At 40.2% G+C, this 12,214-nt stretch overlaps 1 protein-coding gene across 4 annotated transcripts in view; it reads right to left on the bottom strand.

The window, feature by feature from the left end:
- Nucleotides 1-12,214, bottom strand: part of ZRANB1 (zinc finger RANBP2-type containing 1) — a 63,503-nt gene that overhangs the window by 39,528 nt on the left and 11,761 nt on the right. For all 4 annotated transcript variants that reach the window (XM_077350061.1, XM_077350060.1, XM_077350059.1 and 1 more), the window contains one exon: nucleotides 4,460-5,304. In XM_077350061.1, the coding sequence (XP_077206176.1) occupies nucleotides 4,460-5,273 (814 nt within the window). In that variant the 5' untranslated portion in view covers nucleotides 5,274-5,304. The remainder of the gene's footprint in view (nucleotides 1-4,459; nucleotides 5,305-12,214) is intronic.

Here is a 12,214-nt window from a genome sequence, read left to right as displayed (position 1 = left end):
CAATCAACGGCTCTGCAATCTCCCTTCCCCCAATCCCTGCTGGTGTTACACGGCAACTTGGAATGTGCAAAGCAGAAATGTTCAAGAAGACGTTTTTACAAAGGGATTAGGACTTAAGGAAGGTGGCTTTTATAAGGAAATATGACTGCAGGCTACTGCAGCATTTGCTGTGCAGACTATCTTGTTTTTACTTTACAATCTCCTACTTTTGAAATCCACTGTTTGCATTGTTTTGGGTTTTGATAAAACCGTTAATTTTTGTAATCCTACTCCAATTGCATTGTTATTTGTGCTGAACTGTTTTCTATATATATTGAAAGTATCCATGAGAAAGACAGGCTATAAAATGAAATAAATATGAAAAAGGAACACTGATGCAGCACAAGCATTCCCCTGGGATAAGAACGGGCAGCAACAATGAACAACCTGAGCATGACAGAGTCACTATCTGGAACTCTCTTCAAAGGCTGTCTTCAACTAGTCCCATGGAAGGTTTGAACCAGGATATGCTATGTCTTGCCGATTGCAAGCTTAAATGGACTCTGGGGAATGGTAAAGGACAGGAAGGCCTGGAGGATCATTGTCCATGGGGTCGCAATGGGTCAGACACCACTTCGCAACTAACAACATGCTACGTCTAGGCATTCCTATTGGAGGATGTCATTCTCCACAGTCATTCCTGCCTGGTATGTATGGCTGCTTTAACACTGGAGGTACTAAGGGACCACTAATGGCCAAAGGTATGTCTCTCAGCTCTGAATCCAGCTAGAGGATTGTTGTTCATGTCTTGGGCTTTTTTTTGAGGGGGGGAGGGGAGTCGTACTTGCTACTGATCAACCTGAATACTGACCAAAGGTATATTTTTCAGTCCTACTAGCTTTTCCCTTGATGGGATTTGAATCCAAAGTTCATGTTTGCTTAGATGATTTTCCTCACTAGGAAAAATGAGGAAGCTTTCTGTGCATGTGAGGTTATGGATTCCCTTGTAGCTGCCCCAATGTTTGCATTCCCTTGCTTAGCAAAAAGGCTGATACTCCTATTTCCACCCCCAGTTGTACCCTTGTGCAGGAGAGGTCCAAGCCATTCTATGGACAATGTTTCTACCAACTGTAGCAAGTGGCTGGAGGAACCATGGATCTCCTCTGTACAGCCACCCAGCAGAAGGAAGCGTTCTTCTACATATTCCCTATAGCGTATTTGCACAAGGATCCAACTTTTTGCATTAGGATACTCATTTCAGGGGCTGTGTTTCCTTTGCCCACCTTCCTTTGGTGTGCTCTGTGAAGGTTCACTGGCTAGCATGAGAGTGGCACATCTGTATTTTATTTTATCATACATTTATGTACTGCCCTCTCTTTAGATGAACTCATACTTACTAAAGGTATGTCATGACAGCCTCTCTGAATAAGGAAAGGAAGAGAATGCTGGGGCAGGAAGGAGGGCTGTTAAAAATTGTCAGTTACATAAGTAGGGATTAAACAAAGGTAAATGATACCAATAAAATATAGCACTTAATTAAAAGCTGATGGCAACAGGATTTTTTTTTGGTAGAAGAGACTACGGCATGATAACAGAGCACTGTGCAACTTGATTGAAGCACTATACTTTAAACAGTGTGTGATTAGATCAATTTTCTCTGTAAGCTTCCATTGTGCTAGGATATTCTTTTAGCTTATTCCATGCATTGCAAGCTGGCTATTGTAACTATAATGCAATCTGGATAGGTGTTTCAGCTCCTACCTATTCTTTTGTCAACCCATCTCCTTTCATTCTATAAATAACCCAATATTAGATTTGCATAGCTCTAACTGTAGCCAAAGACTGGGTGATCATAAATTCAAGAGAGGGAGGCAGAGAAAAAAGTCAACAAAATAGAGAATAATGGTGGGTAAAGCAGTCAAGTCACAGTCAACGTACGGCAGCTCTGTCAGGTTTTCAAGGCAAGGTAAGTTCAGAAATGGTTTGCCACTGTCCGCCTCTGTGTAGCAGCCTTGGATTTCCCTGGCGACCTCTCATCCAAGTACTAACCAGGGTGAACCCTACTTAAATTCTGAGATTCTGGCTAACCTGAGCCATCCAGGTCAGACTTATCTGTTCCACTATATGTTTCTGTTAAGGCCTTGGAGGAGGAACGCATCTCATGGTTTAACTCAGCACTTAACTGTCCCGCCCCCCGAGTGCCTCCTCCAACTGGCTTGCCTGTTTGTCCAACAGCAAGCCAATCGCCTTTCGTCCCCCACCCCTGACCATCCCCCTCCTCCTTCCACTTCCCTCCGATGCTTGGAGGCTACAGATCCCTGCTGTGTGAGAGCTGCCCCTGCCAGTGAGCTCCCTGCAGCTTTTCCAGGTCCTGGGGGTGATGGAGAGGCCATTCGCAGAGTTCTTCCACCACCGCCACCCCCAAAACTAGTGCCCACTGTATTCCTGAATGCAACAAGCTTTGCCCCTAGTAATAAATAAAGCACAAATACCAAAATGCAGTTTGTTATAAGTCAGCAAATGATGACATTTTCTATCTTCTTTATGAAAAAATTTCACACAGATTTCTTATCTAATGCAAAGATGGAATTAACCTTGAAAAGGAACAGTGTCAGTGTAGCATCTCATTATTTAATATGCCTTCTCTGCTGCATATGGTTAATACATAACACAGATATTTTGAAATCCAGACAGATATGGGCTTGCCTATTCCTGCTTAGTGGCACTGAGCCACTAGCTACAGAGGTTCACTTTTCAAGGGCAAACTTCAAGCTAGAGTATTTGCAGAGTATATAGATATGCTGCAAGATCCAGAATTGCAACAGAAGCAGCACATCTACCAGTAAGAACAAAAAATGTAATCAGGCAAGTGATGAGCTATTCAAGGCCAAGGCATGATGATTAACCTATTTGTTTTTCACTGAATTTTATACCATTATTATACTATAAAATTCTGGGTAGAAAAATCTAATATCATGTATAAACTGCGTTCTTCCAAATATTGAAGCTGACTCCCTTACTTTAAGGGAATACTCAGGACAAAAGTTTCAGATGTTTTACACTGAGTACTACCAATCCTGCAAGAAAAAGATCGTTTTTCCAAGAGCTGATTTGGTGCATGTTACATATATGTAGTGTATGTGTGTGTGTGTGTGTGTGTGTATATATATATATATATGTATGTATGTATGTATGTATGTATGTATGTATGTATGTATGTATATATATGTATATATATGTATATATATATGTGTATGTATGTATATGTATGTATATGTATGTATATGTATGTATATATATGTATGTTACATATATAGAGCCTCTTGTGGCGCAGAGTGGTAAGGCAGCAGTCTGAAAGCTTTGCCCATGAGGCTGGGAGTTCAATCCCAGCAGCCGGCTCAAGGTTGACTCATCCTTCCGAGGTCGGTAAAATGAGTACCCAGCTTGCTGCTGGGGGGTAAATGGTAATGACTGGGGAAGGCACTGGCAAACCACCCCGTATTGAGTCTGCCATGAAAACGCTAGAGGGCGTCACCCCGAGGGTCAGACATGACTCGGTGCTTGCACAGGGGATACCTTTACCTTTACATATATTGGATTACAGTTGCCAGCCTCAAGGTAGGGCCTAATTTAACAGGGGAAGCTTTGGTGAAGACAGGTCTGACTCAGCTGAGGAACAGAATGATTCTTTCAGATCCACCACTGTGAGTAGTCCTGACCAGGGGAAACATGACTAGCCTCATGCATAAACCACTGCTTTCAAGATTCAAAAATATCCAATGAGGAGCCCAATCAGAAAGATCTATGCAGATTAAGAAAACACTTCAGCAATAGCCCTCACCACAGCCCAAGGATCCTCACTGTTTGAGTGACGCCAAGTCACATGTAATATGTTCATTAAAACGCATCTTGTTAAACAGTGCTTCCACCTTAAATGTTGTCGTTTCTATTGGCATTATGCAGGATCTTACTCCCTGAGATTTTATAGTTGGTTCCATCAACTTTGGCAGCCATTTTGTGGTTGGCTCCACCATCAAATGTCCCATGGGCTCAAAAAGGCTGGTGACCCTCAGCGCTCTAACTACTGTTGATTTCTATTATGCCAATAAAGGTATTCGACCTTGACCTTGATCTATTGTTGATTTCTAAGACACTTCTTGTCATCTAAAGTTTTTGGACAGGTAGTAAAGACCCTTACATATTCTCACTGTTCACATAAAAGAAAGTTTCTCAATACAGGTCTCAAAAGGACTAATTTTAAAAATTGTAATGTCAAGTGTAAAATCAGAAATAATGTTATAATTTAGTTAGTTTTAGTAACAGTTTTCCAGGCTGGTGTTTCCTGCATAAAATATGCCATTTATTTTCTGGAACACTTATTAACTTCCACATTAAAGTTGTCCATACCATTATTCAATATTTAACCAATCTGCATATTTCTTCCCAATGGGAACAGAAGTAAGCTACAAACATCACTTACCAACACAAGCATTGAGAAACAGCCAGTCAGTCTTCTTCATTCTGTTTTTTATTTGCTTTAGTTTTTTGAAGTCAACTTCAAGTTCTTCTTTGCTCCCAACTGCTCCAGCCAGTTCAATTCTCTGAAAGTCCATTTTTACTTCAGATTCCCGTTTGGTTGTGGGAGGGGATCTTCTTTGGCTATTAGCACTACTGCAACTTCCCCTCCATCGAGTTCTGTCTTGCTCATTGATTATTGATGAAGCCTCTTCTGTTTCTGCCAATTCTATTGCTTCAATGTTGTTAGGTCTAGGATGATCACACACTACACATTTTCTGGCTTTAGCCCAGTTTTCATATGTACAAACGGAACAGGTCCAGTGCTGTGTCCTCATGTTTAATTTATTTCTATCATTGTACTCCTCACAAGGATCCACAGGAAAAGGAACTGGTCTTGAACCGGAACCTGAAGACTGAGGGGATTCTGTGGGACTCCTGGTCCTACGCTGAGACAAGCACTGAGTGCATCTTATTGCACGAGGCCAGTTCAAATATGTGCACATGTGGCATGACCACTTATTTGCACTTTCCGTATTGTAGGATGATTTAACTCTTGGTCTTGCGCTGGAATCTGGACATATCAAAGGGCTGCTGCCTCCTTCAATACTCGCAGGATCCCAGTCTCTACCAACATCACTCGAGCCACTTTTAAAGGGGTCTTCTGTGATAATAGTTCCACTAGGTCTTTGAGCACGGCACATGGTACACTTGATTGCAGATGGCCAGTTTTCGTATGTACAATACTCACAAGCCCATTTTATTCCACGTTCTGTCATCCTGCACTTCTTAAGTATTTCACGCAGAAAGCTTTAAAAGAGCAAGAATAAATCCTATTAGTACATTATGAACCAGTAAGAACTTTGCAGAAAAAGTATGGTATCAAGTTATGTGATGCTCAGCACCCATCAGGAACATCACAGAATTATAAACTCTGAAAATATGTCTTTTATCACACACACAAAAAGGGAAATACTACTCCAAAGTTAGAAAAATACTTTGAAACTGTTCCCAAGTTCTTATTTAAAAGTGGTCCACTTGGTTAAGCTGGAAGTTAGACTTACCTGGTAAAGTGTTCAGGCTTGTGGACATAGGAATTAGAGTAAAGAGATCAGTTCAAAGGAACCCTACAACTTGCAGTTTTATACAGGTCTGAAAGTTTTTCATGACCTTCACCTTATTACAACCCTATAACATCGGTGTGTGGGGGAAATAAATATGAATTTCTGCATCTATACAATTTAATCCAATTGCTCCGTTTACATCCTATCCCCACTGCCCTGGCTTACTGAAGAATGTATTTCATCTTCTTGCTTTCTCAAGCCTTGTCCGCTTCAGTAGGAATTTGCCACGACTGACAACGAGCACTTTTTCTGAAACTAATACAATAATATGAATACTTGCTACAAGATGATCTTAGAATATGGAAAACATGTATACCAACCACACTTCAGCGCATTTTGCCTATTTTAAAAAGTATTTCTGATCTACTGTAAAGAAAATATTTATTTGCCGTATCTACAGTTTAAACAGAGTTATTATCAGGTGGAAAACCATTTCATTTGCTCATAGATTTATTATAAACATCAGCATCGAACTCCAAACTGCATTACACACAAGTTACACTAACCTGAGTAAAACCAATTTCTCACTACATCTTCAGAACACTCAATACTTTCACTATCTACATGACCCTGATGGATCATACTTGCCGGTGATAGAGAATTTGTCACCTTATCTAATCAGGTAGGTGTTTGAGAAACCAATCCTAAAAAAAACAAAACAAATAGGCCAAAGATTGTATTTGTCATCCATAACTTCCAGGCTGGATCACTGCAATAGGATCTATACAGTGCTGCCCTTGGAGATAATTTAGAAACTCTAACCTGTACAGAATGCAGCTATGTACCTTCTATTCTGAGAGGAAGATAGCCAGCTCTGCACTAATTACAAGGTTACCTGCTTCTAAGTTCAACTGATGGAGCTGTTTTTAAACTCCAAAGCCCTTTACATTATAAGACCAAGAGGCCTGTTCCTTTAGCCACTCAACCATATTCTGAATACATATTCTGAATACTGAAGTGGTAGAGGAAAACACCAGGAGACATCTGCTTGCAGAAGAGAGGCGAACTTCATGTTTTAGAATAGTGGTAAGGGCAACTATTAAAACTGCACAAAGCATTTGTCATACAACCAGTTGTACAGTCTTTAAAATAGGCCAACCTCAAGCCTAAAGTATCCAGCATGAGTACCATTAACCACTGACTCATTCTCACCAAGATCCCAATTTCCTCACGTTAGGAAAGAAGTAATTACACATCCTGTTATGTGCACAACAAAATGTCTGACCCTTCTACAAGCCACACTCACAACCAAGGTTTCGTATCTTTGGAAACACAAAAACCGTCTGGGGATAAGAATACCTTAAAGCCTTCTCTCCCTGTTAAGTCATTTAAGAATCAAGATAGCTACAATTCAAGTCACAGCTTTGCACAACTGTATTGCAAAAGATTGGGTCTGGTCCACAAAGCATTCCACTGCTTTTGTAATTTTCTTTACAAATTGAGGGACACGGGACTTTTAGCTTACATATACTCTGTTTCAGTGTGAACTACCCAATGTACGTAATAGTATGCTTATGATGAAAAAAATACTCTTCTGCTCCATTCCCATATAACTGGAGTCTGAGTTTACACACGTAGGATCCAGCTCTCTTCCTCACCCACACACTTCTAAAGCAGTGAAAAAAGGGTATGCTAATTAGATTTAAACAAACTTTGCATGGGTAATATAGAAATAAATTTGCCTGATACCCAAGTCTTTACTCTGCTTCACTATGGCAAGCAATTTTAAGTTTTTAAAGTTTTCTGTGTTCCAATACTGCAATCCTTATCAGAGATACACAATCTGAAGTCAAGGAATTAAAAGAGGTACGTTTGCTTAGACTGCAACATAAATGTTAAATTTTGTTTACAAAATAATATAAGTATCCTGTGTTAACTTTACATGTTATCTAAATACTTTCCAGTATCCTGTGTTAACTTTACATGTTATCTAAATACTTTCCAAATATCCAGAAACCCCTGACTTTAAATATTAGTTAGAAAAAAAACAGACCACTGAGATATGTAATAATACAACAGGAAAAGTCAGGGAATATCTGTTCATTCATTATTTGACTTACTCCATTGTTTACGATTAGGTACTAAACAGTTCATACATTAAGCAGGATACTGCTACCTAATAATATTCTTTACCATCGCAGGGCCACCTCCCCCCCCGTGGCACGGTGCTGCCTCCCCCCGCAGCACGCCGTGGCGCTCAACTCTAGCTGCACTGCAGGGGGGGAGGCGTAGGTGCAAACGCGCAGGTGCGGCAGCTCCACACCTGTACACCTCCCCCCACTGCGCGGCGATTGCTAGTAGACGTAAACACACAGGCACGGAGCTGCTGCGCATCCTCCTCCTCTCCGCCGCAGCATTGCTAGGCTTGAGCAACGCACTGCGATGCGGGAGGAGGGAGCACTGCGATGCGGGGAGGGTGGCACGCCCACCGGCAGGCCCACCGGCACGCCAGCACCTCTCTCTCATCCCCCCCCCCAGTCTCCGGCCTGAAAAAGGTTGGGGACCTCTGTCATAAGGTGTCTGTTGTGGAGAGAGGACGGGAAGGTGATTGTAAGCCACTTTGAGATACTTTTGGGTAGTGAAAAGTGGAATATGAAAACCAACTCTTCTGTTTCTTCTAACTGAAAGAACAATTGTAGAAAAACTGCCTAAAAATAATGTAACTATCACTGTTACATGCTGTCAAGATGAGGGGCCAGATTTCAAAACTAACAGCATCTAACAAAGTGCAATGAGAAGCAACAATTTCAATCATCCCAACTCTTTCAAGTCTTGCTTCAACTCAGACCTATCATTAAGACTTTAATACTCTGAAATTGCAGTGCAGAGAATCTCTGCTTATACTGAAGTAGGTCAATAGTGCTTTACCTTATACAGTTCTGACCCTTTGCAGTAGTCCATTCTATATGACCTTACATAACTTCTTACGGCTACACAGATTTTTTTTAAAATCCATTATTTCCCAAGGTCAGACAAGACCACATGCTTTTACACTGGAAGTAGTTGAAACATCTGTAAAAGGTAATGACATCATCTCTGCAGCCAGCAATTCATAACAGTTTTGAAACTATATTTGAAGCATATTTCCTCAAGACTACTTTGATGTTAGGGGATATATACACACACATACACATGTATATACTTGTAACCACTTCCACAAGCCTCTTAATACAGACCATTCACTTAATTTTATTAATTTAATGTAATTCAGGCAGGATTTCAAGGCACACAGACCTATAAGTCAGCAAATTTAGCTTATATAATCATCAATTTTCAATAAAATGAAATTATAGTATGATACTTCTTATAACGCAATATTTATACACAATGCTGGAACAGCTTTTTTCAGATTAACAACAAGGCAGCTTCTAGAGCACATTACACAAGCAAAATGTGCAAGATTCTGGATCCAGAAAAACATGGGCCCTTGCAAAATGTGACATCAGGAACCAGCCTCAGAAATGCACCAATCCATCTTCTGATTAAAAAATTATTTTCCCCTCTCTAAACTGTAATTTAATATGACATCTGCATGAAAACCCTACATGGCACTAATAAAGGTTCCCATTTTAAGCAGAATCTGAAATTATGGGTTGAAGTAGGTTTGCAGGCTCCCGTTATAGAAATCCTGGTTAATCTTAATCATAAATCACATTGCTGCATATGCGATTGTATGTAACATGAAGATTGACAATAGAAGAACAAGACTATCAAGTTACAAACCAAGATTTACAGGAAGATAGCATTACATCGTTCCTGTTTCATGTAAACCGCTCTGAGCCTTTGGGGAGGGCGGTATATAAAAATAATAAATAAATAGTGCTTGATAAAGCACAATACCAAAGAACATTTATAGCAAGTGAACAGATACTTCACTTTTTTTGAGTTTGACTCCCTGTCCTTGGGAAGTGACCAGCAATTCCCTGGGAGGAATGTCTCACAGTTGTATGGAGTAAGCAACATATGGAAAGGTCTCTACCAGGAACACTTTGGTTTCTCCTTGTAAAGTACACTGAATTCTAGGGGATTCATTGGCTGTTTTGACAAAGGATTATCATTGGCTGTATCTGGTTGTGACACAGATGTAACAGAACTGATTTTTGCTATATATTCCCTGTCATGTAAGAAGATCATAGTCTGATGAGGGGGGTGCTTGCACTCGAAAGCTCACACCTTGATTAAATCTTTGTTGGTCTTAAAGGTGCTACTGGACTCTGATTTTATTGAGATACTTCACTCATTACAGAGTCAATAATATAAACTACTAGAATTTGCTTGCACACAAAGACTATTTGCTTCTAATACAGTTTGTTCAAGAGATGTTCTAAAGCAATAATCTACAAATACTGGGGGGGTATTCAGAATGTTGTGGGTCAAATGAGGAGCATTTGGGATTTCAGGCAGCTTCTTGTAGTCTTCTGCAACGGATTCTAATAGCCAGCAAAGGAGAATTATACTATACTGCTCACCTCACCCTGAGGAGAAAACCCCAGATTTCTCCCCCAGATGTGTTACACACGGCAAACAGGAACCAAGCCCAATATTAAAGTGTTGGTCAACAGTCATCAGGTACAGATCACACTGAAAGTATGCTCCAGATCTCCGTTCTGTATGCATGCATCATAAGTATGTCTATATAAAGTTAGCCTTGTTTGGAATGCTGTTTTACTTCTTTGAGGGATTTTTTTTTGTTGTTGTTTGTGAGTTGGTTTGTTGTTCACCTCCTCAGATTCTCCCATTGTCTTTCTCTGGCTGGGCCATATTTTCAAACTATCCATTAAGCGCCATCAGAAGCTCACTTTTGTTTGGTAGCAGCTCCAACAGCACAGAATTTCCTGCCCAAGGAAGTACAGTGGGTCCATATGCTGCCCACCTCCCATAAGAAGTCTTAAGAGGCAGCTTGTAGATAATATCATAACCAAGGTACTAGTTTTAAAGGAAGTGGTATAGCTGCATTTTCTTGTCTGTTTTCTCCAATGTTTAGGGCTTTTTGTGAGACACCATGAGCTGAAGTGTTTGTCAGAAAGGGAGGCATATAACATTATAAATAAGTGGGAAGCATTCCGTAATACAGTTGAATTTGGGAGGCTGGGGTACATGAAACGTTAAGAACCACTGATGTAGACTGCTTTGTTGGCCTAGAGTCTCATTTGATTCACAGACAACCATTACTTTTTATTAGAACGTATACTAAAATTTACCAGTCATAGCAGGAAATTCAGGTTTGTTAAGAGTGTAACAGCCACTATTGTGACTACTATAAATTAAACTCCTCTTGCTCGACAGTCAAAACTGAGGAAAAGACATCCTGAAACATCCCTTCAGCCTATAAACAAATCAATATGAACAGCCATTTGCAGCAGGGTGTACAAAATGATATGGGAGTTTTGTCTTCACACTCTGCAAGTCTCTGATATCTACATGGGGAAATAAGAGTCTTATGTAACAAAACGTCTGGGGAGAGGGAGCAAATATAGCCTTTTTACATATGCATATAAGAGTTCAATTATTTCATTAACATCTAGTTTAGTATGATATATATAAATTGGCCCTGAAGATAAATTTGTCCGAAAAGTACCTGGAATTCTTGCCATAAAGTACCAAGCATTACATTTACTAATCTCAGAAATTGAAATACTACTGCTTGGTGTTTTACTTTGTTTTTTTAAGTTAGAGCTATTTTTCAATTTATTTGGAATTTACCACTCAAGTGCAAAGTATGTAAGGCTTGTGTCAGCTGAGAACATCGCTCATGCTTTCCATAATAGTGCAAATGAGGACCATGATACCAGCATAGATTCATAGAATAATAGAGTTGGGACCTCATGGGTCATCTAGTCCAACCCCCTGCACCATGCAGGACCCTCACAACCCTATAGCTCATCCACAGTAACCTCCACCCCCTTGAACCTTCACATAATCAGCCTCTCCGTCAGATGGCTATCCAGCCTATGTTTAAAAATCACCAAAGATGGAGAACCCACCACCTCCTGAGGAAGCCTGTTCCACTGAGAAACCGCTGTCAGGAACTTCCTCCGGATGTTTAGATAGAAATGGACTATTAAGGTCACCTGGATGCCTCCTGGTGGGCTGATGGCCATTAGGAGTATGCATTTGAGTAATCAGAGCCAAAAAAAAAACAAATTCCCTCAGATATTCTTTCAGCCAGATATAGTCAAAGTTAAAAGGTGGTAAAAGGAATTGCAGTCCCTTTAAATAACTTCTGGTGTACGCTCAACTTGGAGAAGCTATTTAAAGGGACTGTGATCCCTTTAAGCACTTTTTCACCCTTCCATTGGAAATAATGGAGGATTGAGGCACTTTCTTTTAGGGCTGACAGAAATGGGCCTCCTGGTCCAATCTTTTCTAAAGTGTGAGGTTTCTACCTCAAAAAATATTCCCCCAGAGACCTCCAGATCAATTCTCCATTATACTCTATTAAATCATTATACCTTATGGTTTAATAGAGTAAAGCTTCAGGAATTCAGAATATTTACCAAATTTGAGTACCATATTGCAGGTAATATTGGTATTTTTAGAGTTCAATATACTGAAACCCAAACAAGTACCAGGGAGTTGCACACCTCTAATGGCCA

Source organism: Paroedura picta, chromosome 8 (assembly GCF_049243985.1).
Source record: "Paroedura picta isolate Pp20150507F chromosome 8, Ppicta_v3.0, whole genome shotgun sequence".
Classification (NCBI taxonomy): Eukaryota; Metazoa; Chordata; class Lepidosauria; order Squamata; family Gekkonidae; genus Paroedura; species Paroedura picta.
Note: the sequence above shows the minus strand (reverse complement) of the source record. Positions and strands in the feature narration are given on the sequence as shown.